This window comes from Betta splendens, chromosome 9 (genome assembly GCF_900634795.4).
Source record: "Betta splendens chromosome 9, fBetSpl5.4, whole genome shotgun sequence".
Lineage (NCBI taxonomy): Eukaryota > Metazoa > Chordata > Actinopteri > Anabantiformes > Osphronemidae > Betta > Betta splendens.
This window is the reverse complement of record NC_040889.2, coordinates 26,833,834-26,860,607: the sequence shown is the minus strand read 5'-3', so window position 1 is coordinate 26,860,607 and position 26,774 is coordinate 26,833,834. Positions and strand designations below refer to the sequence as shown.

At 43.7% G+C, this 26,774-nt stretch overlaps 2 protein-coding genes across 2 annotated transcripts; both read right to left on the bottom strand.

Moving 5' to 3' along the window:
* Window positions 1-87: 87 nt before the first annotated feature.
* Window positions 88-3,555, bottom strand: zgc:114041 (uncharacterized protein LOC574425 homolog). The gene is made up of 5 exons (XM_029164076.3): window positions 3,301-3,555; window positions 2,470-2,687; window positions 2,257-2,400; window positions 1,443-2,186; window positions 88-1,300 (listed from the first exon to the last, which is right to left on the bottom strand). The coding sequence occupies exons 2-5, from the start codon at window positions 2,669-2,671 to the stop codon at window positions 1,059-1,061; spliced, it is 1,332 nt and encodes a 443-aa protein (XP_029019909.1). The 5' UTR covers window positions 2,672-2,687; window positions 3,301-3,555; the 3' UTR covers window positions 88-1,058.
* A 2,572-nt stretch (window positions 3,556-6,127) lies between these two features.
* On the bottom strand, window positions 6,128-14,814 carry LOC114863188 (GTPase IMAP family member 8-like). Its single transcript, XM_029164068.3, has 8 exons — window positions 14,616-14,814; window positions 13,216-13,244; window positions 11,806-11,865; window positions 11,135-11,683; window positions 11,023-11,049; window positions 10,883-10,939; window positions 9,417-10,586; window positions 6,128-9,312 (listed from the first exon to the last, which is right to left on the bottom strand). The coding sequence occupies exons 2-8, from the start codon at window positions 13,232-13,234 to the stop codon at window positions 7,712-7,714; spliced, it is 3,483 nt and encodes a 1,160-aa protein (XP_029019901.1). The 5' UTR covers window positions 13,235-13,244; window positions 14,616-14,814; the 3' UTR covers window positions 6,128-7,711.
* Window positions 14,815-26,774: the final 11,960 nt, after the last annotated feature.

Below are 26,774 nucleotides of genomic sequence, written 5' to 3'. Positions count from 1 at the left end.
TAAATAATTCATAATAATAATTATTATATTTAAAGATAAGTGGGCACGACCTTAATAATGAAAAAGCCAAAATCCGACATCCAACAATGAGAATAATAAGAAAACCTTTAATAGTCCCACAGTGGGGAAACTGCGTCACAGCACGATACAGAAATACACCAGCCAAAAAAAAAATACAGCAACAAGAATTAACATAGTACAACAATATACAGGTGGGTAGAGTGGAGTACTGGGAGGGGTTATTGCATATATAAGTCTAGATATTGCACAGAGTTTGCACAAATATTGCACATCTTTTATATATACAAGTCTTTTATACATAAACACTGATGCAGTGGGTGAGTTTATGGACCGGGAGGTAGTTAACGATTCTGATTCCCAACGTGTATTAAAGATTAGATCATCTGTGCTCCAGTGTTTACACTGAATCTGAGTCTGTTGCTACTAAGCTGCTCTGTTCCAGTCAGCCCAACACGTCATACGTCTTCTGTATTAATGGCAAAGCCCTTGAGGTAAAGATGAATCCCTCCACACAGTCCAGTCTTTTCATGGGACTTGTTGACAAAACATGAACTTCTGTTCGTTTTTCTTTGTTTAAACAAGAGTGTGGGTTCGTTACAATGAACAATGAATGAACCACTGCAGCAGCAAAAAAATATGAGGCTCCATCTAAAACACAGCTGTACTTAAATCCTTCCAACTAGAGGTAGATTTATTCTGGAAAATCCCTGAAAAATAACTGTGCAAAATGTGCTTTCCATTTGCTCTTGTACATCTTCAAAAGGCATCTGTTGCAAACAATTCTAGTGGTGCTACAAATGATACAACATCAAATATGATTCAACTCAGTCAAGCAAGTTAAACGGAAAAGAAATTAAAGGGAAACTTTACATTTTAAAAAGTTTTTACTAAGAGGATCATTTCATGTAATAACTTACTCCTCATAGTGGTTGTTTGCTAAAATCTTTTGTAACTAAACCTGAATAACACAGATGACGCTTTGCCACTGTTGTGGAACCGTTGACCCTGAACCTGGCTCAAATCAAACCTGCTTCAGACTACAGCTGATCTGACCCCGGACAGGTGAGCGAGCGAGTCTGTCCTGTAGTAACCCAGGTGAAATGTTTGTGGGGCAGTGCCTCCTTCCCGCTCACCCAGTCCTGTCGGCCGGCCGCCTCCTTGGCTTTTCTCCTCTGGAGGAGACGGTCGACCAGGACGACGAACAGCACTGAGGAAATGAGGCACAGGCCCGAGAGGTAGAAGGCGGCGCTGTAGTCGTCGGTCTCGTCCACCAGCCAGCCTGAAAAACACGAGATCCCACAGCCTCAGGACATAAATAATAGAGCAGACATTCATTCCTTCTGGAGGATGCAGGTGTTTCGCATCTAACACTGACGCCCTATAATTGGCCCCAGGGGGACTCCAGCACACGCCCTGCTCACCTGCAGCGGGCAGACCCACGAAGCCGCCGATGCTCCTGAACATCATGAAGAGCCCCAGCGCGCTGTCGAAACCCTCCAGCTCCACGATGTCCACGATGGAGGTGACGTGAATGGCCGCCACGCAGCCGAACAGGAAGCCGTAGAGCGAGGCCAGGACCACCACGCTCCAGTAGCCGTGGCCGACGGGCAGCAGCAGCAGCACCACGCCGAGCAGAGCCACCAGCACGGTGAGCAGCTGCAGGCTCCGCACCAGCTTCATGTTGGCCACCCACCCGCACACCAGCCTCCCAGCCAGGTCCGCCAGCGCCACGGCAGACAGCACGGAGGCCGGCCGGTAGCGGTCCATGCCCAGGCTGTGGGCGAAGGGCACCAGAAAGAGAGGGGGCACGAAAAAGCCCGCCGCGGCGAAGACGGCGAACAGGATGTAGAGGAGGAGCTCCGGCGTCCTCAGCAGCGAGCACAGGGACGCGGGCGCGCCCCGCGGCGCGGCCGCCGCGCCCCGCACGCCCTCCAGCGGCCTCATGAGGGCGCCGCACACGCACAGGTTGAGCTGCAGGCCGCCGATGACGAGCAGCGCGCCCTGCCAGCCGTAGCGCTCGATGAGCCACTGGAAGAAGGGGCTGAACGCCACGGCGAACACACACTCCCCGCAGCTGGCCACGGCGTAGGCCATGGGGCGCCAGTGGGCGAAGTAGTGGCTCACCATGCTGCTGGCGGGGATCCACGCCAGGGAGATGCCAGTTCCTGCCAAACGGGTCATTATTGAGGTGACTCTGATGAAGCGGCCGGTGGGTGGACGTGCCGGCGTGCGTACCTTGCAGGACGCCCATGGTGAGGTAGAGGCAGGGCAGGCCGAGGTCCAGGGACGCCAGCAGCATCCCAGAGGCCGAGAGCAGGCCCCCAGCCACGATGACCGCCCTCTGGGAGAACCGCAAGGTCAGCGCACTGGCCAGAGGAGCTGCCACAGCACACAACAGCCGTCAGAACACAGCTCCACGGAGAAAGAGGCTCAAAGCGCCGTCCTTACCGCCGAGGTGGAACGTGGCGATGGTGGTGGAGGTGACCCAGGACGCGGTGCTGCTCAGGACTCCGAAGTGACTCTGGATGTCCAGGAAGAAGAGGCCGAAGTTCTTGAGGACGGCGGCGGTGAGGCCCATGATGAAAAAGGCCGACGCCACCACCACCCAGCCGTAGCCGCCGTCGGGGGGGGCGGCTCTCCTGGACGCCATCCTCAGCAGCGGCCGCCTGTTAGTGAGTGGACGGAGCCCATGAGAGGACGGACGCCCACAGGCAGCAGTCAGAGCAGATCAGTGGGACCGGACTCCAGCGCCAGCGTTACTATGCATTCCTATTTTTTGTTTTATTACAAGTTTGTGGGAATCACAAATGCATTTACTTCAGACTGAGTCCCAGGGGTTTTATTGACTCTGCTCCTCAGGGTGCGTGGCTCTAACTGAGTCCCTATAATCTCCCATAGGTGTTTGATGATAAGCGTTGGAGCTAAATGTGCATCTCGATCACTGCACAGCGGTCAGGAGAAATTAAAGACATTTAACGTCTTTGACACATTCTGTAAAATCAGAATAAAAGAGTGACCAATAAACACACTTTTACACAAGTACAAGTACACAGACTACGGTAACAGCACAGTTTAGACTAAATCTGACGCACATTTGTTGCCAGTTACGTGCCTCTTGAAATAACAATTGTTTTTATGATACATCTACTAATGAAAAACACTAAACGCTGCATTTTTACTCTTTATCCTTTAACGTGGATTGTTTACATTAAAAATCAGGTACATACACGTAAATGCACTGATCTTGGAAGAAAATACTGTAGTAATTGATATGTTTACCTGGTTTTCACGTGTCTGGCGTCTCCGTCATTAGTCGCTGCTTCTTCCTCCGTCAACAGAGAAGGCGAGAAAAAACGAATGCAGTGCGCTCATAGTCCGAACTTTAAGGTAGACGCGCCGCCGTGGAAAGAAGCTCACGTCGCAGCGGAGGTTTAATGTTGGTTCACAGCGGTCAAACATCCACAGATTGTGTCCGCAGCTGGAGTCAGGAACAACTAACGGAACCGCTAGCTACTGTCTCCATGGGAAACCCCTCCCCCGGAAACGTAGCATCCGGATTTCAAAATAAAGGAACCAAAAACTATAAAAATCCAGAGCCTCAGAATTTCTGGTCTTTAAAAGAATGACTAATTAGGTGGGAACAGATTTAATTTGTTAAGAACACAAAAGGTCTTTGTTGCCAAGTAATTAAACAACTAAATAACTAAAACTTGGCAACGTTAAATTCATGGCCTTTAAAACGCTGTATTGACAGCATCAGTACTGGGTTTCTATTTGCAGTATATTTAGTCAGTGGTCTCTGTTACTGCAGTTACATAATGTGGCATTGATGCCTATTGGGGTTAAAGGTTAAATGTCTTCTTTTGCTCCAAGGACTGTGGCTAAACCTGCAAAGTAAATTATTCTGATAATTGTCTGAATTCCAGGTGAATTTTAGACTAAACGCACTAAAAACATACTTGAAAAGCTTAAAAACCTTTTTTTAAAGACATCAAATGACAGTAGATGTAAACCAAAATCTGGAAAGTTCAAATCTTGTGGATTAGTTAAAGTGAGGGGAAATCTAACTGTGGACATTAACAACGTCCAACAACATGCAGACTCCACACAGTAGGGAACCCAGTCCACCTCCAGGAATCGAACCCAGCAGTGAGACGTCAATGCTACCCACTGCACCACCGAGCTGCCCATTATGAATACAAATAAAAGAAAAAACAAGAAAGTTGTTGGACTTCTTTCATTTTCACATCTCTCACAATAAAAACATCAAACAATAATTTGAAAAAAATTAAATAAAAATTTGAAATCACTTTTGTCTGTTCTTTATCTATACCAACATTTTTCTGGCAGTTGAAATATAGCTTTTACTTTATTTTCACACACGCACACACCACTTGTTTGACACGAGCGTCTCTAGCTTTAGTTCTGGTAAAAATCTACTCAGTCTCTTCAATCTCCAGTGAAAACCTCATCCCCTCACGTCTCATGGTGCGTTTACTCTTTGTCAGCAACACTTCGACGCATCCCAGCCTCCGTTTTCTGCCCATTAAACTGCGTCATTGGGGGTTGAGTGCCGACTTAAAGGCACCTTGGCTGGAGTTTTTGAGCCGGTCCTTATTTAAAACAACACTTCAGCCACAAACTGCTCCACCAAAATGGCACTCGGCAGGAGGACCTTAGTTTTGGCCGTTTGTCCCTTTGCCTCACAAAGGCCAGCATTGTAATGTTAAGAGCATCTTGGCTGAGAAGAAGCAGGTCACTTTGGTGCTTTTAAAACTCCTTACTGTCTCTGAAGAGGTCGATGCGCAGAGCGAGCTCCTTGAAGGACGGACGCAAGCTGGGATCATTGTCCCAGCACTCCTCCATGATCTCATGAATCTGAGAGAAACAGCAGGAAGGGAAGACCAGCAATTAGCAAGAAAGACTGTAGTCGCCTCCACTTTGTCACGGCTGAATACTTTTTCAGTCACAGAATGTTGAGGGTGTGATAAAGCAAAAAATGGATTCTATATAAGCGGTAGAAATTTGTTAGCAGTTATCAATATACATTTCAGATTTTCACAGTACTTCAAAAATAAGAAAAACAAGTGGAAACTGCATTGAATAATAAAAAAAAGTGTACATGTAATTGCATATTTTTTCATGACCTGACCTGGCTCCGCCCGCCACCGACCCACCTCTGAGGAAGCGCAGTCGGCCTCAAGGCAGCAAGTGAAGTGACGTTTTGGACATGGACCGGTCTCAGTCGACCTGCTGCACAGGGAGCTGGTGGTTCTCGTCAGCGTCAGCCGCATAGAGAGCAGGACGGTTCCTTGGCTCTGGTTCATCAGTAAGAGCCTGGAGCAGATGTCTGACCCGCTGGACTACATCACAGCTCTGGGCACAGAGCACAGACGGACCTTTACACAGTGGATTCCAGAACCACACATAATGAAACGTCCTGTCTGTTCTAACAGAGCTTTACTAGCAAGGAAACAGGAAAGGTCTTTATAAACACTGTTCTATTTAGTTTATTCCTACAACTAATTCTATAGAAATTATTTTGATAAAGTGTTTTCAGAACCAACAAGCACAAAACAAGGTGAATAACCCCACACCAGCACCCCCCATCCATCCATCCATCTTCTACCACTCATTCCCATGCTGGGTTGCGGGGGTGCTGGAGCCTCTCCCAGCCAACTATGGGCCAGAGGGGGGGTTCACCCTGGACAGGTCACCAGTCGCATCGCAGGGAGCACCCCACATATCATCCTAAAAGCCAAACACGGTATTTCTTTACTGCAGCTTCATTCCTTAATTATAAATACTGAGTACAACTGAATTTCCAATCAGCAATTAAAGCTTATAGCTTCTCCACATCATCATTTATTATATAAACACCTTGTATCCAACCAACCTCATCACATCATACAGTATATTTCACTGTATCTTTGCTGTCAATTGTACTGTATATGCAGAAACATTAATATTCCTCACCAGAGGGCACAGAGGTCTTTTTTAAGCTTTAATTAATCTAATGAAACACTCAATATCAATTTAGAACAAGAGTTCTTGTCACAGTGTCAGTGACCTTTGTCATTGTCAAAGTACGATGAACACAAAACCATTTTATATGATGATAATCATTTTAGTGTTTTATTATAATAATATTACAGGACATATCAACAAATGATGAATATGAAAATATGCAGATAAAAACAATAAAAGAATGAACAGTAAATATGAAAAAACAGCAATGTGTGTGACGATGGAAATGAACACTTTAAATGAACAGATGAATGAACCTAATACCTAAGAGTGTGATTAATTTTGGGCAGGAGAAAAGAGCACTCGTTCTTAACCTCTAGATCCCTAAAAGTTATTAGTGAATCTGGAAGTTTTCTTCAGCGCTTGGAGGAAACGCCAGCATTCTCAGTGAAGTCGAGAGAGACATTAATCCTGCCTGTTCAAAGCAGTAGGAAGCTTTACATGCGAGGTCAGTTTTCAGCAAGAGGTAAAAATGACTGGAACCGAAGTTGTTAACTTTAGACTACTTCAATAAAAATGCGTAACAACAATCACAGTTATTAAAGATCTACAAAGAAATTAAGAAAACAAAGTTTGATTAACGCAAAGATTAAAGTGGGAAAGGGGAGGGAGTTAAGAAAGTTGCCAAGAAGGTGTAATTTGAATAAAGTTTTTCACTCACTAAATACCTCAGGGCGTCACTGAACTGTAGACACGGGAAGAAGTTCCGCCTCTTGCCTATTTTGTTAAACTATCCTATTCAAAATAATCCTAAATTTGGACTAAACTATACTTTCCTTTTTTCATCAAGCTCAAAGTGTTATCACATCATAACACAATAAACATGTAACGTTATTTTAAATCTTTTACATAGTGAAACTTGTTATTTTCACCAAAGGATGGCAACGTTGCTCCAATCATAACATCTGTATGTTAGTGAATAAAGATCGTCCAAAGTCACATCAAATGAAAGTGTATTGTCCACTAAACACAACAATGTCAGTTTTGTGATGCCTGAAGGTTCTGGTGTCCAATTCAGAACTTTGGGTCCAACTGAAAGTCTTCTCTTTCTTTATTGCGTTCGCATGCAGGTTTTACAACTGTTATTGTTGGTGCTTGGTGAAGCCTGAGGAGAGAGGCTTGGAAGAAATATGGAGACAGTCTTTGGGTCTGGTTACTGATAGATGGAGTAGGATCATGATAAGATCCAGGTTGCGTCACCTAAGTGTATCAATGGTTAGGGCAGAAAATACTGTTTTAATATAAGACTTACATCACCTCCTGTCCAATACTATATGTAAAATGTAGATTCATGGACCTGTGAACACTACAGTACAATAGAAAGAATTTGGATATAGCAGTTATCAGTTATCAACTGAAAACTTGAGCTTGATCACAGATAATGGTGAAAAAGCATCAGTAACAAGATTAACCAGGAAGCAAGTGAAGAGCATTGAACTCGCACTTCGTTGCTCCCACTTCCCTCGCTGCTTCCTCATCTCTTCTCTACTTTGCTCCAGTTTCATCAACACTTTCCTTTTCCTTTGATTATGACAGTTTCTTGCTCCACTCTCGTCCATCGATTTCTCCTGAATCCTCCTTGGTCACTGCCTTCTGACTAGATCACGAGATAAGCAGGGACGAATTTTAAATGTCATCTGACCACAGCAAAAAAATAATTATCTCACAAAATGCTACAAGAAGCTTTTGTCTGAGTATCGTTCAGAAGATCTTCTATCATGTCACTCATTTCTTTTTGGTGAATTCTCTGCAGGTTTTCTTTTTCTGCTTCATCTGTTGCCTTCTTCATTTGGTTTTCATGTGTTGTCAACACGTCTTTGATGTTTTTCAGGTTTTTACGTTTTTTACACACACATCTCACAAAATCATTGATCTCCTTCCTGTGTTGTTGTGTATTATAAAGGGAAAGTGCCTTCAACAGGTCGTACTTTTCATCTTTGTCTTTCAGGCGTGTCTTGTGCTCCTGCTTCATAGCTGCTAGATCGTTTCTGTATTTGACTTTAAATTCATTGTGGTCTTCAGCCTGCCTCCTGGCCTCCTCTTCATAAGTCTTTCTCATCTTCTCCAGTTTCATCTTATATGTCTCCTCCAAATCTTTTCGCTCCTTTTCCTCCTGTTGCTTTCGTATTTCATCCTCTTCTTTTCTTTTCCTCTCAGATTCTTCCTTCTCTTGAGCATATTGTTCCACAAGGTCTTTAAGTTCTTTCTCCTTCTGTTGTCTGCGTTCATCTTCTAGTTTTCGTTCTTCCCACCAGTCTCTTTGTTTTTTCTCCCACTCCTCTTGCTCTTTTCTAATCGCCTCCCTTTGTTCCTCCAGCTCTGATTCAGATTTGACCTGTTTCTTTAAGGCTTCTAGTTTTTCTTTCCACTCCTGTTGCTGATGTTCTTCTTGAGTTTTCCTTTCTTTCTCTTCAGCTTCTCTCTTCTCCTGTTCACTCTTTCTCTCTGCACGCTCCCTGTCAATGTTTTCCTTTAAATCTTTAAGTTCTCTGTCTTTCAGTTTTCTCTCATGTTCAATTTGTGCTTTTTGTTCCTCGGCTGTTATTTTTAGTTTCCTTTCCAGTTCTTCCTTTTCTCTCTGCATCTCTTCTTCTTTCTCCTTCAGGATTCTCTCCACTTCTTTCTTTATCGCTGCTTCAGCCTCTTGCAGCATCTGGTTGGTGAAGCAGCTGCCTCCATTTTTCTTCACCATGGTGTCGATCTTGTTCATCAGCTCAGTGACTTGTTCACGGTTTTGTTTATCACAGTTATTAAACACATGAAATCTTCCTCCACAGTCAGCGATCAACTTCTTGAAGGAATCATGTCCTTCCATCATGTACTCATCAACGGACACTTGATCATTGTCCAGTTTATCTTTTCCAGTTAAAAGAACAATGGTGAACCTTTCTGAACTGTTTCCAAAACTGTCTTTAATAAGTTTTAAGGTCTTCTGCTCCTCTGGTGTGAATCGACCAATCTGTACCACCAACAGGAAGACGTGTGGCCCTGGAGCCAAGAGACTGATGCATTTAAGCAGCTCCTCGTTAACCTCTTCATTGGATAAAGTGGTGTCAAACAGACCAGGAGTGTCGACCACAACCACAGGACGACCGTCCACCTCACCCTGAGCTTTCTGACATTCTTTGGTGACTGATGTTTGACTTGTCATGGATTTAAACTCTCTCCTTCCTAGGATAGTGTTTCCTGAGGAGCTTTTTCCACAGCCAGTCTTCCCTATCAGCACAATCCTCAGAGACTCTGGGTTCTGTTCCTCTTCATCACCTGCAACAACAGAACAAGAGCTAAAACCAACATTTGATGCATTTCTGCCTTTGTTAACAATAAAAATGATTGTGAACAAAGAAAAATACTCTAAAAACACTTACAATCGATGTTTCCAGATCTCAGCTTATCAAGTTCAGTCTGTAGCCTGGAGATTTTGTTAACGTGCGTATGTGCAAACAAGGCTGTTGTATAGCTTGACGGTTTATCTGTGGCCTGTCTTATCTTCTCCACAGCTTCCATCAGCTCAGGGATCTGCTGCTTGTCCCTGAGGTTGAGAATAAAGTATCTCTGACTCAGCTCCTGGACGTCTCTGTTCCCTCTGACAAAGTCAGTAACAGCTGAGTGTCTAGGATCTGAGTACAAAGTGAACAGGATCATGGTGAAGGCGTTGACTCCAGGGCTGAACGTGTTCTGGATGCTCTCTAGCTCTGCCTTGTCTTCATCAGTGAGGGGAGCCACAGGCAGGACCAGGAGGAAGGCATGGACGCCCTCAGGGTCACAGAGGGAGACGCACCTGAACGACTCCTCCATCACCGTCTCCGGAGCTTTTCCAGACAACGCAGGCAGCTCCACCAGAGAAACCCGACGTCCACACACCTCTCCCTGACGTTTGACACAGTGGGAGGAGCTGGAGGCTGAACCCAGCGCAGTCTGACCCAGAATGGCCTCGGCTGCGGGCCTAGTTCTGCTACCCAGCAGAACCAGGTTCAGAACTGGTGTGAATGGGTCAGGTTCTGGTCTTGTGGTCTCTTCAGTAAAGGTGAGGATGGTTCCTCTGTTCTCATCAGCAGTTTTCTGGATCAGCTCCATCAGCCGTTGATGGTCTTTGTCTGACATGTCGTATCGTCGTCCTCCACATTCCTGAAGCAGCTTTGTGAATCCAGCTCCTTCCTTCTTGTCTGTTGTGATGATTATTGAGTGTTTTATAGCATTTTGACCAAACAAACTGAGGATGAGCTTCAGTTTGGAATGGTCCTGTTTCTTAAAGTCAGATGGTTTCACTAAGAGCAGCAGAACATTTGGTCCTGGTGAACAACGTCTGGTGCAGCTCCTCACCTGTTCTCTCAGCGCCGCCTCAGACAAACTGAACAGATCCAGGGTTTTGACCACAGTTACTGATTTTCCTCTCCAGTTTCCACAGACAGCTACACACGATGATGGTCTGAATGAGGATAGTTTTGGATGAAAAACTTGATTTCCAATGATGAAGTTACAGAGGCTTATTATTTTCTCTTCACTTTTTCCCACCAACACAATCCTGAGGTCAGAAACTGAAACACAGGAAAAAACCATTTGTTTCAACAGGACACGTAGCAGCGAGCAGCACCAAAAGATGAATTTTATTTTGTTATAGTAGTTTGTTGTTTTGAGACAATTATTTGTTGAGTTCATTTGACACAAACTAACGTTTCCAACATATATGAAAACACAGCTTTACTCACATAGATGACTGTATTTATTCTGTTCTAATGCTGATCATTTCCGTCAACATCAGAGCAGCGAAACAGACACAGCTGCTTGTTTCCATCCAACCCACTGACTGAGTTTAAACAGTGACTGTACTTACACTGAGTAGTTGTTCTCTTCACTGATGATGGGATGTATGACGTTATAGGGGCGAACCCTGTTAAAACACAAACTATTGATCACAGTTCATCTGCTTGATCTTTATTTATTACTGCATTCGGCAACAAAATGTTTACTCACATTTACGTCCAAAATTCCAGAAACCTCCTGTAAAACAACACAAACCAACCTCAGCTTAATGTTCCATCTTCTCTGAGCTTCATTTGTCTCATTAGCATATTGTTAAACTCACCAGCAGGTCCAACATCGGCTGCTTCTCCTTGTTCCAGACTTTCACTGTCTGCATCGTTCTCCTTTACTGTTTGCTCCATGATCTCCAACAGCTCTGGACGTTGATGTTCTTCCTTCCAAACCAAACTGTGTCTACATCTGTTCTTCAGGTCTGTGATCAGGCGACGCTGCAGGTCGCTCTCTTCTCCGGATGCCGATATCAGAGCCAGTGAACGAGCAAATGATCCATCCCCAAACCGTTGAAGGACGGACCGAAGCCTCTCAGACTGAGGCTCAGTCAGGTCTTCAGGCTGCAGAACCAGCAGGAACACGTGAGGTCCTGGAGCACAGTGTTCTACAAGTTGAGTCAGTTTGTCCTCAGAGACGTCAGGATGCAGCAGGTCTGGGGTGATGACGACCACCATCTTTTTCTCCTCTATGGGTCCACTGACCCTCAGACAGTGACCTGGAGCTTCATGAGCGTCAAACACAGTCTCTCCCAGCAGCACGTTCCCCACCTGCCTCCTCAGAGGCCAGCTGTTCCCCAGCAGCACCACGCTCAGCTCACGCACTGGAGACAAAGGTTTGATTCATGCTGTAGATTAATACTGTCATTGGTTCTGGGCATTCTGAGCGAACGTCATTGATCAAACAAATGATCTAACTGTTCTAATTCTGTCCAGTTTGACTCACGGTCAGGCGGAAGAAGTTCAAAGCTGTTTCTGCGTTTCCTGGGTTCTTCATGGTCAGTGCCTGTGGAAGGAAACACATCAAGGGATGCGTTCGAAGTGTCTCTACATGTTTTGCCATCAACAGAGATGAGTTGGTTCGTTCCAGAAGCAGCGAGGGCTGAACGGACCTCCACCTTTCTTCACAGGTGAGCTGGTATGATGTGACCATCAGAACCTTCATTCTTTTTCTCCTTTGGTGGAAGTTGATCTTGGTCTCATCCAACTCATTCCTGTCTGTGTCTGTGTCTCTTCCTGCTGATCATCACGTTATGTTTTATCTCAGTCTTTTATCAGTGGATTGTTTAAGTTTTAAAGAGCTCCAGAAATGAAATTCATCTGGATTTATACAGTTTAAGAATTTGTGCTGATCAAAAGCTGATAAAGTTAAGCTCTTGTCTGCAGTGACACAGTAATAACTCAATAAATGAAGTGTGTAGTGTAGTTACCAAGTCGTTATCATCCCAATATAAACATAGAACTTTGATTTAAAAACCTGTCAGTCACGTGCACGGGGGGAGGGGCTTGAGCCACTGCCCGTTTGCCCTCACAGTGCCCGTAAAGAAGGCAAACTTTACGTTTTCGCTTGCTCCTAAACAGCTGCTACCTCTGACAGTCATTCCACGTGCTCCGCTCCGGTATTTCCCACTCACTCAAAGTTGTTTTTAGTTTGTACAAAAGTTTGGGTCAAAATACGATCATTCTTTTGGAAATCTGTGCACGTGTGTTGTATAGCAGGTAAAGTAGTATCAGTAAAGGTAACTCCTTATCCCGTCAGGGATCGTCACTGTGGTTGATTACTGGCAAGGTTAGTTTTGGCAACTTGCCCTTCTGATCTGAGGGATTGAACCATCACCTGGGCTTCAGGAGAGCAACGCCAAACGGCCAGGGCCTAAATAAAGTAGTATCAGTAATAATGAGATTGCAGGAAGAGTCAGACAGTGAGGGATCATCAGTCAGATCAGGCAGTTACAGGTAAGATAATTGTTTGACAATCACCTGAATGTGACTGGATGAAGGACACTTCTATATATTCAAATAGAGTTAAATACATTAAAATAAGTTTGAGGTTTATAACTGCCCTGACTGTGCACACCCCGGCTTTCTATAACACACAAAATACCCAGAAACTACACAGATTTAAAGATGCATGTGAAACAGTAGCAGATTTATGTGAAAGCTAATGTTCATGTAAAGTTACAAACAACCCACTAATCAGTCAGATGAAACAGAGTAAGATATTTGAACTGAGCAGTGTTTCTTTTCTACCTTTAAGGATTCAGAATGATTCTGGTTCATTTTGACACTTCAGTGAGCTGTTAAGTGGATGTTCTAAATGAGATGCTAAATGACCTGGTTTCTTGGCTGGACTCACCTGATGCTGCAGCTGCCATGATGCCACTGCTGAAGAACAGAAAAGGATTTATCTTAGACAACAATCATTTACATGGAGCGTACAGGTCTGTGATTGCGGTCAAATTGAATAGTTCATAAAGCAGTGGGTAAATTTACAAGTAAAATAATGGGACCCTAATCTGCCTCTGCGCTCTGATTGGCTAATGAACAAGGAGGTTGTCGCAGTCCTTTGACGTGGCCCAGCAGATCCTGAAAGCTCCATAAGAAGCAACAAGCTAGTCTACTGACTGATGACTTTAATTATATTTAATGATCAGACAGACCTGACGGCTCATATTCATGTGTATGAAGTGTGACGTTACTCTCGTGATTTGCTGAGGTGATGCAGTTGCGCAAACGTTAAACTAGTGATTCTCTCAGACAAAACTACAGACCCCGGTAAAGGCCCGCAGGGTTCTAATGTGTGGGGGGAGATAGGCTCTGGGGTTCATAGGATGAGTATGTTCTAGTAACGCTGCCGTTGTGATTCTGTGTGATCGTTTATCAGGCCACAATAAACACGTTTACTTTAACAATGCATTTAAACAGTCTAATGTGTAATTGATCAATTAATCATCAAAAAAATAAATTCATATTTGTTGTGGTAGTAGTCCATGGAGTACTAAGTAGAACTGCAAAGGAACGGTGATGTACTATTTTGAGAAGGTCCAAAACAGGCAAGATTGTCTCCAGGCAAGCACTACCGCGGTGAAGTTAGTTTGACGTTGGACATTCAACAGACATTCGACCGAAAGTACCTCCAGACAGAGGTAGTAGGTCATATGGTGTGGACGGTATTGAAATATTACAGTAATATTTATAATTATATTTATTTATAATATTATATAAAAATATTATAGAAAAATATGAAAGATGATTTTATCCTCGTAAAAAGGGTTGTGCCCTGTGAAGGACATGTAGACACACAGTTTTGAGCAGGTTTTGAACCAGTAGGTCAGATGGTGTGGATGGTATTGAAAAATTACAGTAATATTTATACTAAAATATTATAGAAAAATATGCAACATGACTATTTCCTCATATAAATGGTTGTTCCCTGTGAAGGACATGTAGTCACATAGGTTGGAGCAGGTTTTGAACCAGTAGGTCATATGGTTTGGACGCTATTGAATTATTAATTTCTTGAAAATCCAAATAATTTATCGACGGACCCTAAGTCAACGTCTTCATGTGCCGAGCGGTCTCGTTCTGTGTCCGCGTAGCGAACACGAAACGCGGATCGCTTGTTCAAACACGGACCGCTTGTCTGGAGGTACTTTCGGTCGAATGTCTGTTGAATGTCCAACGTCAAACTAACTTCACAGCGGTAGTAAATGCATTGATCTTGGAAGAAAATACTGTAGTAATTGATATCTTAACCTGTTTTTCACGTGTCTGGCGTCTCCGTCATGAGTCGCTGCTTCTTCCTCCGTCAACAGAGAAGGCGAGAAAAAACTAATGCAGTGCGCTCATAGTCCGAACTTTAGGGTAGACGCGCCGCCGTGGAAAGACGCTCACGTCGCAGCGGAGGTTTAAGTGACGAACATGCACATAAACTACAGCCTACCTTAAATTTCACAATCGTCTACTACAACAATTTTATGAGAAAACTTTTTAGTTTTTATGTTTAACTTAATGCAAAATAAAAGCACTAAAACTTGGCAACGTTAAATTCATGGCCTTTAAAACGCTGTATTGACAGCATCAGTACTGGGTTTCCATTTGCAGCTATATTTAGTCAGTGGTCTCTGTTACAGCAGTTACATAATGTGGCATTGATGCCTATTGGGGTTAAAGGTTAAATGTTTTCTTCTGCTCCAAGGACTTTAGCTGAACCTGCAAAGTAAAATATTCTGACCATTGTCTGAATTCCAGGTGTATTTCAGAGTGAACACACTAGAAATGCTTGAAACGTTTCAAAACCTTTTTTTAAAAGACATCAAACAACATCTGGAAAGTTCAAATCTTGTGGATTAGTTATAGTGAGGGGAAAGTAATCTAACCGTGGACATTAACAACGTCCAGTGAGCAAAATCCAACCTCTTGTTTGAGAGGTCATTATCAAACAGCAACAGTAACAGCTGAACAGTTATGAATACAAATAATACAAAATAATCTACTGGTCAATAAAGATGTTGGACTTCTTTAATTTTCACATCTCTCACAATGAAAACATAAAACAATAAAGGATTTGAAATCACTTTGTATGTACTTCATTTACACTGACATTTCGCTGGCAGTTGAAATATAGTTTTTATTATTATTATTTTTATTTATAATTTCTATAAAATTAGAAATCTTTTTCCATAGATATGTACATTAATATATTGTAGGTATATATGTAACATAGTTAAAGTGTATGCTGGTTAAATCCAGCTAAAAGGGGCAATTCGCCACCTGCTGGTAAAGTGTTGTATTTAATACCAAATGTATGTACAAGGGATTATGGGTAATCTTCAGAAGCGCGAAGGATTTCCCCAGAGGTAACGTGCCTGTGAATGTGCCCGTGGGCAAAGTGTGTAAACTTTATAAAAAATATATATATATGAAAGTTTTACCAGTACTATGAGGCTGATGGTAGCTGTATGTTAATTGTGTTCGCCATGGTTTTGTTAACTTATGAACCATTTTGGCTGTGTTTGGGCTTAAAACGTTGAAGCTTTAAGCTAGCTAGCTAGCTAACTCTAGTGGTGCTGTCTCTCCAGACGGAGCGTGTACAAGCAGAGTGCCCACAGCACATGATCCTGTTTTGCCTTTTTCCCTTTTCCCTTGTGAAACTACAGGTATGTCATTATTGCTAGATATTATATTTGTTATCTGGCCCAGTTACATGTTTTAATTGGAGCTTTAATTTGTTGTTAAGTGTTTTATATTGTATGAAAATATAAGAAGGGTAACGGTACAGTGTAAGCTACACTGTAGGTATGTTTTATTTCGTATTAATTATTCTTTACTGCTGTAAGGTTAGGATCATTTTTGTTTATTTATTTTTATCTTATTCATAAACACACAGTCCACTATATGATTTCATTATAGACAGTTGTGAACTATGTAGGGGTAATCTTCAGAAGCGCGAAGGATTTCCCCAGAGACGGAGCGTGTACAAGCAGAGTGCAGCACATGATCCTGTTTTGCCTTTTTCCCTTTTCCCTTGTGAAACTACAGAGTTGCTGAATAAACCTGCTGTTACCAACATTTAGAGCAGCTCCGAGTTGTCATTCACAAAGCAAAGAAAAGAGACAGACAGAAGACATGACATCAGAGGTCACATTGGTGCCGTGACTCGTCCATGACTACGTCGGACCGGGAACATGTCTTCTCAACTGCACGATCAACAGGAGCTGCACTCTTTGGCTTAGTATAAGTGAATTCCAGATTTACCCGAGCTATAACAGGTGAACTGTGTTTCTTTTCTGGGACTGATATTATATTTCTGCGAACTGTGTAGCTAAACATGAGTTTTAGTGGGTTCGACAGCTCTGAAATGACTCCTCTAACTATAGGTAGAGGTAGAGGTTTAAGAACGCCTATCCCATTTGCATTGGGTGATCATGAAGGGAACTTCGCTGCAGTTCATGCTAATACTGTGCAATCTCCTATAGACAACAGTGGTAGTGTGTCACCAAACAGAGAGCCTAACAGTGAGTTGCACCAGCCACAATGCTCCAGTACAGCAGGCCTGGATCCTCCCTGCAACAGGGTGACACTATCTGATCAGATGAGCACTATTGTGCAGCACATAGGCCAACAACTTGCAGATAGTATAATGACACACCTCAGCACATCAGCTTACACAGCCAGTGTGAATGCCAGCCCAAATGATTCACTCAATGAAAAACAGCCCATCAATGGTTCCAAGTTGGACGTCACCCAAGTTCAGCTAATTCCTCAAAGGGAAATCAAAGACCCACCTGTATTCCGTGGTGAGAGGTCTGATACAATAACTGTTGATGAGTGGGTGGAGTCAATGGAAACGTACATCAGGAAAAGTGGCATTCAAAGGACAGATCAAGCGGAGGAGATACTCATCCACCTGAGAGGCAGGGCAAAGGATGTTGTGAGATTTGGAATAAGAAACGGAGAAACTGATGTTAGGCAAAATCCTGAGGCCATTTATGGACTCCTGCGCAGGCATTTTGGCTTCATCAAGTGTTCATCAGTGCCCCTGGCTGACTTTTACTGAACCTTACCTAAAGAACGAGAAGACCCGTATGAATATTGGCTGAGGCTGAATAAGGCTGCTGATGTTGCCAGTGGTTGTCTGAAAGAACAGGGCAAAACGTTTGAAAATACCAGTGTTGAAGTTACACACATGTTTGTCAGACACTGTCCGGATAAAGATTTAGCTCTTACCTTCAGGTCAAAAACAGTTGATAAATGGTCTGCTCGTGAAGTTCAGGAAGTGCTAGATGAGTACCATTTAGACAAAGGGCTTAGGTCCACAGCTGAGAGTGGTAGTAGAGTGAACATGAACAGGGTTGAAGTTAGCTCTAAGCCAGTTCTGGATAACAGTGTTGAACATAAACACACATTAGGACAGGACAATTCTACGCTGGAGAGGCTGATAGGGATGCTGGAAAAAGTGTTGCTGCAGGGTTCAAACTACACTCAGCCCAACAGGAGACAGGGTAGCCGTAACAGGTTTCTAAAGATTGAGGGCCTGGATGTTACTCCGTGTTCGGTGTGTGGTGATGCTGCTCACTCTGGCCTCACACACTGCAGGGAGCATAAGCTGTGCTTCCTGTGTCATCAGCCTGGCCATGCTAGACAACATAACAGTGCGGCCGGACGGCCTCCTCTTCAGGGTAATCAGGAAAACTGAAGGATCTGCGTGCAGGGGAGGACAGCGCAGATCGAGTGAATGACCCTCCCTCTTTGGATTTAACAGATATTGACGATTTAGAGACTTTGTGCAGCACCCACAATAGGCTAGTGCAATCAAATAAAAATGTGATTGTGCAAGGTCTGCAAAGACTTTCTAACACTGATGGTCTGTTTTACACTGATGTCACAGTTGATAATGAACATGTTCTTAAGGCTCTGGTTGATAGCGGGTCTATGGCATGTACTATAAGTGAGGAGGCAGATGCTGCTCTTTCTAAGACTGTCCCTGGCATTGTGAAGAAGTCAGCTGAGAACTTTGTCATTGTAGGTTGTGGTGGTCACCCTGTCACGCCATCTTCCATGTATGACCTCATAGTGTCAGTTTATGGTTACAAAGTTGTCATCCCTGTCTTGGTTGTGCCAGGCCAGAGTGATCAGATGATTCTTGGTAGTAATGCCATTAAGTGGCTCATCTCACAGATGCAAGAGACCATCCAGAACGGGGACACTCCATCCTCGGTGGCTGGTGAGTTGAATGACAAAATACCACGTCTGATGTCTTTGCTCTCAGGCTCTACAGTAGGAAAGGTCAGCACTACATCACAAAAGCTAGGCACGGCTAAGCTCAAAAGAAGTGTGTCCTTACAACCCAAGTCTGAACATTTGGTGTGGGCCAAGTTGCCTCCACTTGACCCCTCTTCAATAGATGACACTGTTGTCATTGAACCGACCCAATCTAAGTCCAGACCTGCACGAATTATGGTAGGAAGGGTTGTCACCTTGTTATCAGGCGATGACTGGGTCCCTGTTAAGATTCTGAACCCCACTGAAAAGACACTTACCATAAAACGAAATGCAAAGGTTGCTGACGTGTCTGCATGCCTTTCAGTGCATGAGTTTCCGGAGCCGGAACTGGTCCAATCGAATGCACAATACATGAACAACTCAATGCCAGAATCAATGAGTGAGGAGGAGATCTCATGTGCCCTAAATGAAATGGGTCTGCAGGATTTGGATATTTCGTCTTGTGAAGTTTCTTTGGAGTGGAAGAATAAATTGGTGGTGCTTATTCAACAGTACGAGTCAATCTTTTCCAAGCAGAAAATGGACTGTGGTGAGGCCAAGGATTTTGTACACAGGATCCGCCTGATGGATGACAAGCCATTCAGATTCCCATACAGGCGTGTTCCTCCTTGCCACTATGACAAACTCAGAACGGCATTGACTGATATGGAGGAACTGGGGATTATTCGTAGATCTCAGAGTGAATATTCCTCACCCCTTGTTCTGGTTGTCAAACCTAATGGTGACCTCCGAATCTGTAATGACTTCAGGTGGCTGAATGCAAGGACAGTGAAGGATGCTCATCCTTTACCACATCAAGCAGATGCTCTCGCTGCTCTTGGTGGACACGCTTTCTTCTCTACCATGGACCTCACATCAGGGTTCTACAATGTGCCTCTACATGAAGACGACAAAAAATACACAGCATTCTCTTCCCCATTTGGTCTTCATGAGTATAACAGAATGCCACAAGGCTTGACGAACAGCCCTGCAACCTTTATGCGTATGATGATGTCCATTTTTGGTGATGAGAACTTCACAAGCCTGCTCTGCTACTTGGATGACCTCATGGTTTTTGCCCCGTCTGAGAGTATTGCACTCCAGCGTCTGCAGATGGTCTTCTTTCGCCTTGCTGCCAATAACCTGAAGCTCTCGCCTAAAAAGTGCCACTTCCTTCGCAGGTCTGTCAAGTTTTTGGGTCACATCGTATGTGAGGAAGGTGTGAAAACAGATCCTGGCAAGGTGCAGGCTATAAGTGATGTGCAGGAGAGTGATTTGATGGAGTCTGATGGCAAAACACCATGTGCTAGGAAAATAAGATCTTTTCTGGGCATGGTCCTCTACTACCATCATTTTCTGGAGAGGTGCTCTGCTAAGGCTAGGCCGCTGTTTAATCTTGTGTCTGAGCCTGCTACGTCACACAAGAAAGGCAAAGGCCGCAAGCCAAGGATGAAAAAGAGTCATGTGAAGCTCTCCCCAAGTGACTGGACTGATGAGTGCGCAGCAGCATTCGCCACACTGAAATATGACTTAGTGCATGGTGTCACGTTGGCTCACCCAGATTTCAATGCACCATTCATTCTGGCGATCGATGCTTCGTTTGATGGCTTGGGCGCTGTGCTTTCACAGCTGCCTCCTGGTGGGAAGATAGCCAGACCCGTAGCTTTTGCCAGCAAGACGCTTTCTTATTCACAGCTGAACTATCCTGCTCACCGTTTGGAATTCCTAGCTCTGAAATGGGCAGTCTGCGATAAGTTTAGCCACTGGCTAAAAGGAGGACATTTCACAGTCTGGACTGATAATAACCCGTTAACATATATCTTGACAAAGCCCAGGTTAGATGCATGTGAGCAGAGGTGGGTTTCAAAGCTTGCCGCTTACAGTTTTGACCTGAACTATGTTCCTGGTACAAAGAATGTGGTCGCTGATGCGTTGAGCAGGGAGCCATTTGTACAGTCATGTGTGGGCCACCGTCTGGTCACTGAGCCATATACCACGCTGTTAAATGAGATGAGTGGAATGGCAGATAGGACAGTACAGGATGCTTTTAGGTGCACTACTAACTGCCAGTTAATTGTTGACCAGTCAGAGCCAGATTCCACTCACTCTTTGCCTTCCCAGGGTTCCCTCACGCCTCAGGAAGTCCAGGCAGTGTTTGACGCTCAAAGCTCTGGTGGCGTGAGCCAAGCAAGGGGTGTTGTGCCTTCTTCCCCTCTGGTTACTGATTTTGGCCACCCACCTGCTCATCCAAAAAGTGAACTGGCTAATCTTCAGGAACAAGACGTTGTTCTAAGCAGAGTCCTCTACTATGTCCAGCGCCACAGTAGACCAACAAGACGTGAGCGTGCCAGGGAGCCCCGTGGAGTATTGACACTGTTAAGACATTGGCCCAAACTCGTTGTCAGAGACGGCATGTTGTACAAAGTTAAGAAGGATAAGCAGATGAACATGACGATCAACCAGTTTCTTGTCCCAGATTGTCTCAAGAAACAAGTTCTCCAAGGTCTTCATGACTCAGCTGGTCACCAAGGACAAGCTCGTACACTCTCCCTGGCCAGACAGAGATTCTTTTGGGTTGGAATGGAAAAAGATGTCATCAATCATGTAAAACGCTGTTTTTGCTGTTTGGTTGGAAAAACTCCAGAACCTAAGGATCGTGCTCCTCTTGAAAGCATTCGCACTTCTGAACCTATGGAACTTGTCTGTATAGATTTCTGGACTGCTGAACAGACTGAGAAAAGATGTGTTGATGTTTTGGTCGTTACAGACCATTTCTCTAAGCTGGCGCATGCATTTCCTTGCAAGAACCAGTCAGCAAAGCAGGTTGCTCTTCGCCTTTGGAATGACTTCTTTTCCATCTATGGATTCCTCAAACGTATCCATTCAGATCAGGGGGCCAACTTTGAAAGCCAGCTTATTAAAGAACTTTTGGAGATGGCTGGTGTAAAGAAGTCACATACCACTCCTTATCACCCAATGGGAAATGGGGTTGTTGAGCGATACAACAGGACTCTTGGAAGTATGATACGAGCCCTGCCTCCCCGGTCCAAAGCCAAATGGCCACAGATGCTCCAAATGTTGACCTTTTGTTATAACTGCACTGAGCATGAGACAACTGGTTTTGCCCCCTTCTTCCTCATGTTTGGGCGGGTTCCACGTCTGCCTGTGGATGTTGTGTTCCAACATGCTCTCCCAAACACGGTTGTTGTTGACCATCACGAGTTTGTCACTCGTTTGAGACAAGATTTGTCTGAGGCTGCTCGCGTTGCTCGTCAGAACAGTGCTGCTGAACAGTCACGTCAGGCTACGAACTACAATCGCAGAGTGAAAGGCTCGCCACTGGTTGTGGGTGACAGAGTGCTGCTCGCGAACCGTGGTGAGAGGGGGAAGAGGAAGACTGCTGATAAATGGAAATCCACGGTTTATGAGGTGGTTTCTGTCAAACCTGGGATAAATGTGTACAGCATCAGCGATCCTGTGACAGGGAGACAGAAAGTTGTTCACAGAAATCTTCTCCTTCCTGTGAGCTTCCTCTCTGCTGATGGTGCTGATAACCTGGAGTTTGACTCCCCTTCAGTGCCTGTAAGTGAGCGGCAGGAAGTGGTGATGGCTGGTTATATGGACAGTAGGACTAAGACTCTTAACTGGCTTTCGCAACTGGATGATGATGTTGACTCATATGTTGTGTGTGAAGCCATCAGTCAAGCTGAGTGCTTAGATCCTGGAGCTGGGGATCTGGAGTTTGAGTCGGTTGTTGTCCCGCAGCCTGAGCTTGTGGCGTCGGATTCCCACGACTCCCAGAAACAGGCCTTCCGGGCTCCTTCTCCCGAGCCCCAAAGTAGCTGTGACTCATATGTACCTCCACAACCCCTGCCGGATGGTGCTTTGCCCCCAGAAAGTGCATGTGGTAGTCATTTGGGTTCACCTGTTGAGGAACATCCAGGACACGCTGTTTTCACACAGCCAGCCCCACTTTGCACAAGGTTTGGAAGACCTGTGAAGCCTCCTGAACGGTTGATTTGTGAGATGTATAAGCAGGATGTGGAAGATTCAATGTCTACTGTTGATTCCTTGTTCTCTTTTGTGAGGAATATGTTTTCTGCGTAATATGTGTGTGATGGATCTGTACATGAGCATTTTGCTTGAGTTTACTTTCTACAGTCATTCTATTGTGGAGCGATGGTTGCGTTATGAGGGGTGTATACGGCATCTCTTACGTCTGTGTTAGTGCAGGGTTTGGCCAACCTTTTACTGACATATTTCTGAGTGAGAAGTTTCTAACTGACGAGTACTAGTACTGCTCCTACTGACACACGTTGGCGAGATAACACTTCGTATCTTGCCTGTTTTGGTTGTATATTTATTTTCTTGATGCACTGTGCCAAAGTTTAGCTGGATTTAGGGGGGTGTATGTAACATAGTTAAAGTGTATGCTGGTTAAATCCAGCTAAAAGGGGCAATTCGCCACCTGCTGGTAAAGTGTTGTATTTAATACCAAATGTATGTACAAGGGATTATGGGTAATCTTCAGAAGCGCAAAGGATTTCCCCAGAGGTAACGTGCCTGTGAATGTGCCCGTGGGCAAAGTGTGTAAACTTTATAAAAAAAAATATATATGAAAGTTTTACCAGTACTATGAGGCTGATAGTAGCTGTATGTTAATTGTGTTCGCCATGGTTTTGTTAACTTATGAACCATTTTGGCTGTGTTTGGGCTTAAAACGTTGAAGCTTTAAGCTAGCTAGCTAGCTAACTCTAGTGGTGCTGTCTCTCCAGACGGAGCGTGTACAAGCAGAGTGCCCACAGCACATGATCCTGTTTTGCCTTTTTCCCTTTTCCCTTGTGAAACTACAGGTATGTCATTATTGCTAGATATTATATTTGTTATCTGGCCCAGTTACATGTTTTAATTGGAGCTGTAATTTGTTGTTAAGTGTTTTATATTGTATGAAAATATAAGAAGGGTAACGGTACAGTGTAAGCTACACTGTAGGTATGTTTTATTTCGTATTAATTATTCTTTACTGCTGTAAGGTTAGGATCATTTTTGTTTATTTATTTTTATCTTATTCATAAACACAGTCCACTATATGATTTCATTATAGACAGTTGTGAACTATGTAGGGGTAATCTTCAGAAGCGCGAAGGATTTCCCCAGAGACGGAGCGTGTACAAGCAGAGTGCCCACAGCACATGATCCTGTTTTGCCTTTTTCCCTTTTCCCTTGTGAAACTACAGAGTTGCTGAATAAACCTGCTGTTACCAACATTTAGAGCAGCTCCGAGTTGTCATTCACAAAGCAAAGAAAAGAGACAGACAGAAGACATGACATCAGAGGTCACATATACACAGACATAAAAAACACCCAGTCCTATAAATCTAGGTGAGAGCTAGCCCTGCTAGCTGTTTACATAGACACACCTTGCATTCACACACGCACACACCACTTGTTTGACACAAGCATCTCTAGCTTTAGTTCTGGTAAAAATCTACTCAGTCTCTTCAATCTCCAGTGAAAACCTCATCCCCTCACGTCTCATGGTGCGTTTACTCTTTGTCAGCAACACTTCGACGCATCCCGGCCTCCGTTTTCTGCCCATTAAACTGCGTCACTGGGGGTTGAGTGTTGACTTAAAGGCACCTTGGCTGGAGTTCTTGAGCCGGTCCTTATTTAAAACATCACTTCAGCCACAAACTGCTCCACCAAAATGGCACTCGGCAGGAGGACCTTAGTTTTGGCCGTTTGTCCCTTTGCCTCACAAAGGCCAGCATTGTAATGTTAAGAGCATCTTGGCTGAGAAGAAGCAGGTCACTTTGGTGCTTTTAAAACTCCTTACTGTCTCTGAAGAGGTCGATGCGCAGAGCGAGCTCCTTGAAGGACGGACGCAAGCTGGGATCATTGTCCCAGCACTCCTCCATGATCTCATGAATCTGAGAGAAACAGCAGGAAGGGAAGACCAGCAATTAGCAAGAAAGACTGTAGTCGCCTCCACATTGTCACGGCTGAATACTTTTTCAGTCACAGAATGTTGAGGGTGAAATAAAGCAAAAATGGATTCTATATAAGCGGTAGAAATTTGTTAGCAGTTATCAATATACATTTCAGATTTTCACAGTACTTCAAAAATAAGAAAAACAAGTGGAAACTGCATTGAATAATAAAAAAAGTGTACATGTATGTGCATATTTTTTCATCTTGAGCTCCTGTTTGACAATAATGACCTGGCTCCGCCCGCCACAGACCCGCCTCTGAGGAAGCGCATTCGGCCTCAAGGCAGCAAGTGAAGTGACATTTTGGACATGGACCGGTCTCAGTCGACCTGCTGCACAGAGACCTGGTGGTTCTCGTCAGCGTCAGCCGCATAGAGAGCAGGACGGTTCCTTGGCTCTGGTTCATCAGTAAGAGCCTGGAGCAGATGTCTGACCCGCTGGACTACATCACAGCTCTGGGCACAGAGCACAGACGGACCTTTACATGGTGGATTCCAGAACCACACATAATGAAACGTCCTGTCTGTTCTAACAGTGCTTTACTAGCAAGGAAACAGGAAAGGTCTTTATAAACACTGTTCTATTTAGTTTATTCCTACAACTAATTCTATTGCTTGTTGTTGTTGTTGTTGTTGTTGTTAATTCAATTGTACTGTATATGCAGAAACATTAATATTCCTCACCAGAGGGCACCAGGTCTTGTTTTAAGCTTTAATTAATCTAATGAAACACTCAATATCAATTTAATAAATGAATGATTATTAGTATCAACATAACTTTATCTTGATAAAAACAAATCTAATGTCATGAGTTCTTGTCACAGTGTCAGTGGCCTTTGTCATTGTCAAAGTAGGATGAACACAAAACCATTTTATATAATGATAATCATTTTAGTGTTTTATTATAATAATATTACAGGACATATCAACAAATGATGAATATGAAAATAAGCAGATAAAAACAATAAAAGAATGAACAGTAAATATGAAAAAAACAGCAATAAATGAACAAATAAAAAGATCTCGATGCCGCTTTTATTCTTTTTAACCCTATATGGAGCATGGTGGGCCTTGCCTTTAGTCTATGTTGTTTATTTTTGTTGCATGTGACGTGTGTGTGTGACGATGGAAATGAACACTTTAAATGAACAGATGAATGAACCTAATACCTAAGAGTGTGATTAATTTTGGGCAGGAGAAAAGAGCACTCGTTCTTAACCTCTAGATCCCTAAAGGTTATTAGTGAATCTGGAAGTTTTCTTCAGCGCTTGGAGGAAACGCCAGCATTCTCAGTGAAGTCGAGAGAGACATTAATCTTGCCTGTTCAAAGCAGTAGGAAGCTTTACATGCGAGGTCAGTTTTCAGCAAGAGGTAAAAATGACTGGAACCGAAGTTGTTAACTTTAGACTACTTCAATAAAAATGCGTAATAACAATCACAGTTATTAAAGATCTACAAAGAAATTAAGAAAAGAAAGTTTGATTAACGCAAAGATTAAAGTGGGAAAGGGGAGGAAGTTAAGAAAGTTGCCAAGAAGGTGTAATTTGAATAAAGTTTTTCACTCACTAAATACCTCAGGGCGTCACTGAACTGTAGACACGGGAAGAAGTTGCGCCTCTTGCCTATTTTGTTAAACTATCCTATTCAAAATAATCCTAAATTTGGACTAAACTATACTTTCCTTTTTTCATCAAGCTCAAAGTGTTATCACATCATAACACAATAAACATGTAACGTTATTTTAAATCTTTTACATAGTGAAACTTGTTATTTTCACCAAAGGATGGCAACGTTGCTCCAATCATAACATCTGTATGTTAGTGAATAAAGATCGTCCAAAGTCACATCAAATGAAAGTGTATTGTCCACTAAACACAACAATGTCAGTTTTGTGATGCCTGAAGGTTCTGGTGTCCAATTCAGAACTTTGGGTCCAACTGAAAGTCTTCTCTTTCTTTATTGCGTTCGCATGCAGGTTTTACAACTGTTATTGTTGGTGCTTGGTGAAGCCTGAGGAGAGAGGCTTGGAAGAAATATGGAGACAGTCTTTGGGTCTGGTTACTGATAGATGGAGTAGGATCATGATAAGATCCAGGTTGCGTCACCTAAGTGTATCGATGGTCAATGAAGACTTAATATCCTGTCCAATATGTCCAATATGT

Coding starts and splice junctions, on each gene's coding strand:
- zgc:114041 (XM_029164076.3), bottom strand. CDS start 2,671: ATGGCGTCCAGGAGAGCCGCCCCCCCCGACGGCGGCTACGGCTGGGTG. Junction 2,187..2,256: donor CACCATGGGCGTCCTGCAAG/GTACGCACGCCG, acceptor CCCGTTTGGCAG/GAACTGGCATCTCCCTGGCG. Junction 1,301..1,442: donor CGTGGGTCTGCCCGCTGCAG/GTGAGCAGGGCG, acceptor CGTGTTTTTCAG/GCTGGCTGGTGGACGAGACC.
- LOC114863188 (XM_029164068.3), bottom strand. Junction 11,050..11,134: donor AGCCGATGTTGGACCTGCTG/GTGAGTTTAACA, acceptor GTTGTTTTACAG/GAGGTTTCTGGAATTTTGGA. Junction 10,940..11,022: donor CTGGAATTTTGGACGTAAAT/GTGAGTAAACAT, acceptor GTGTTTTAACAG/GGTTCGCCCCTATAACGTCA.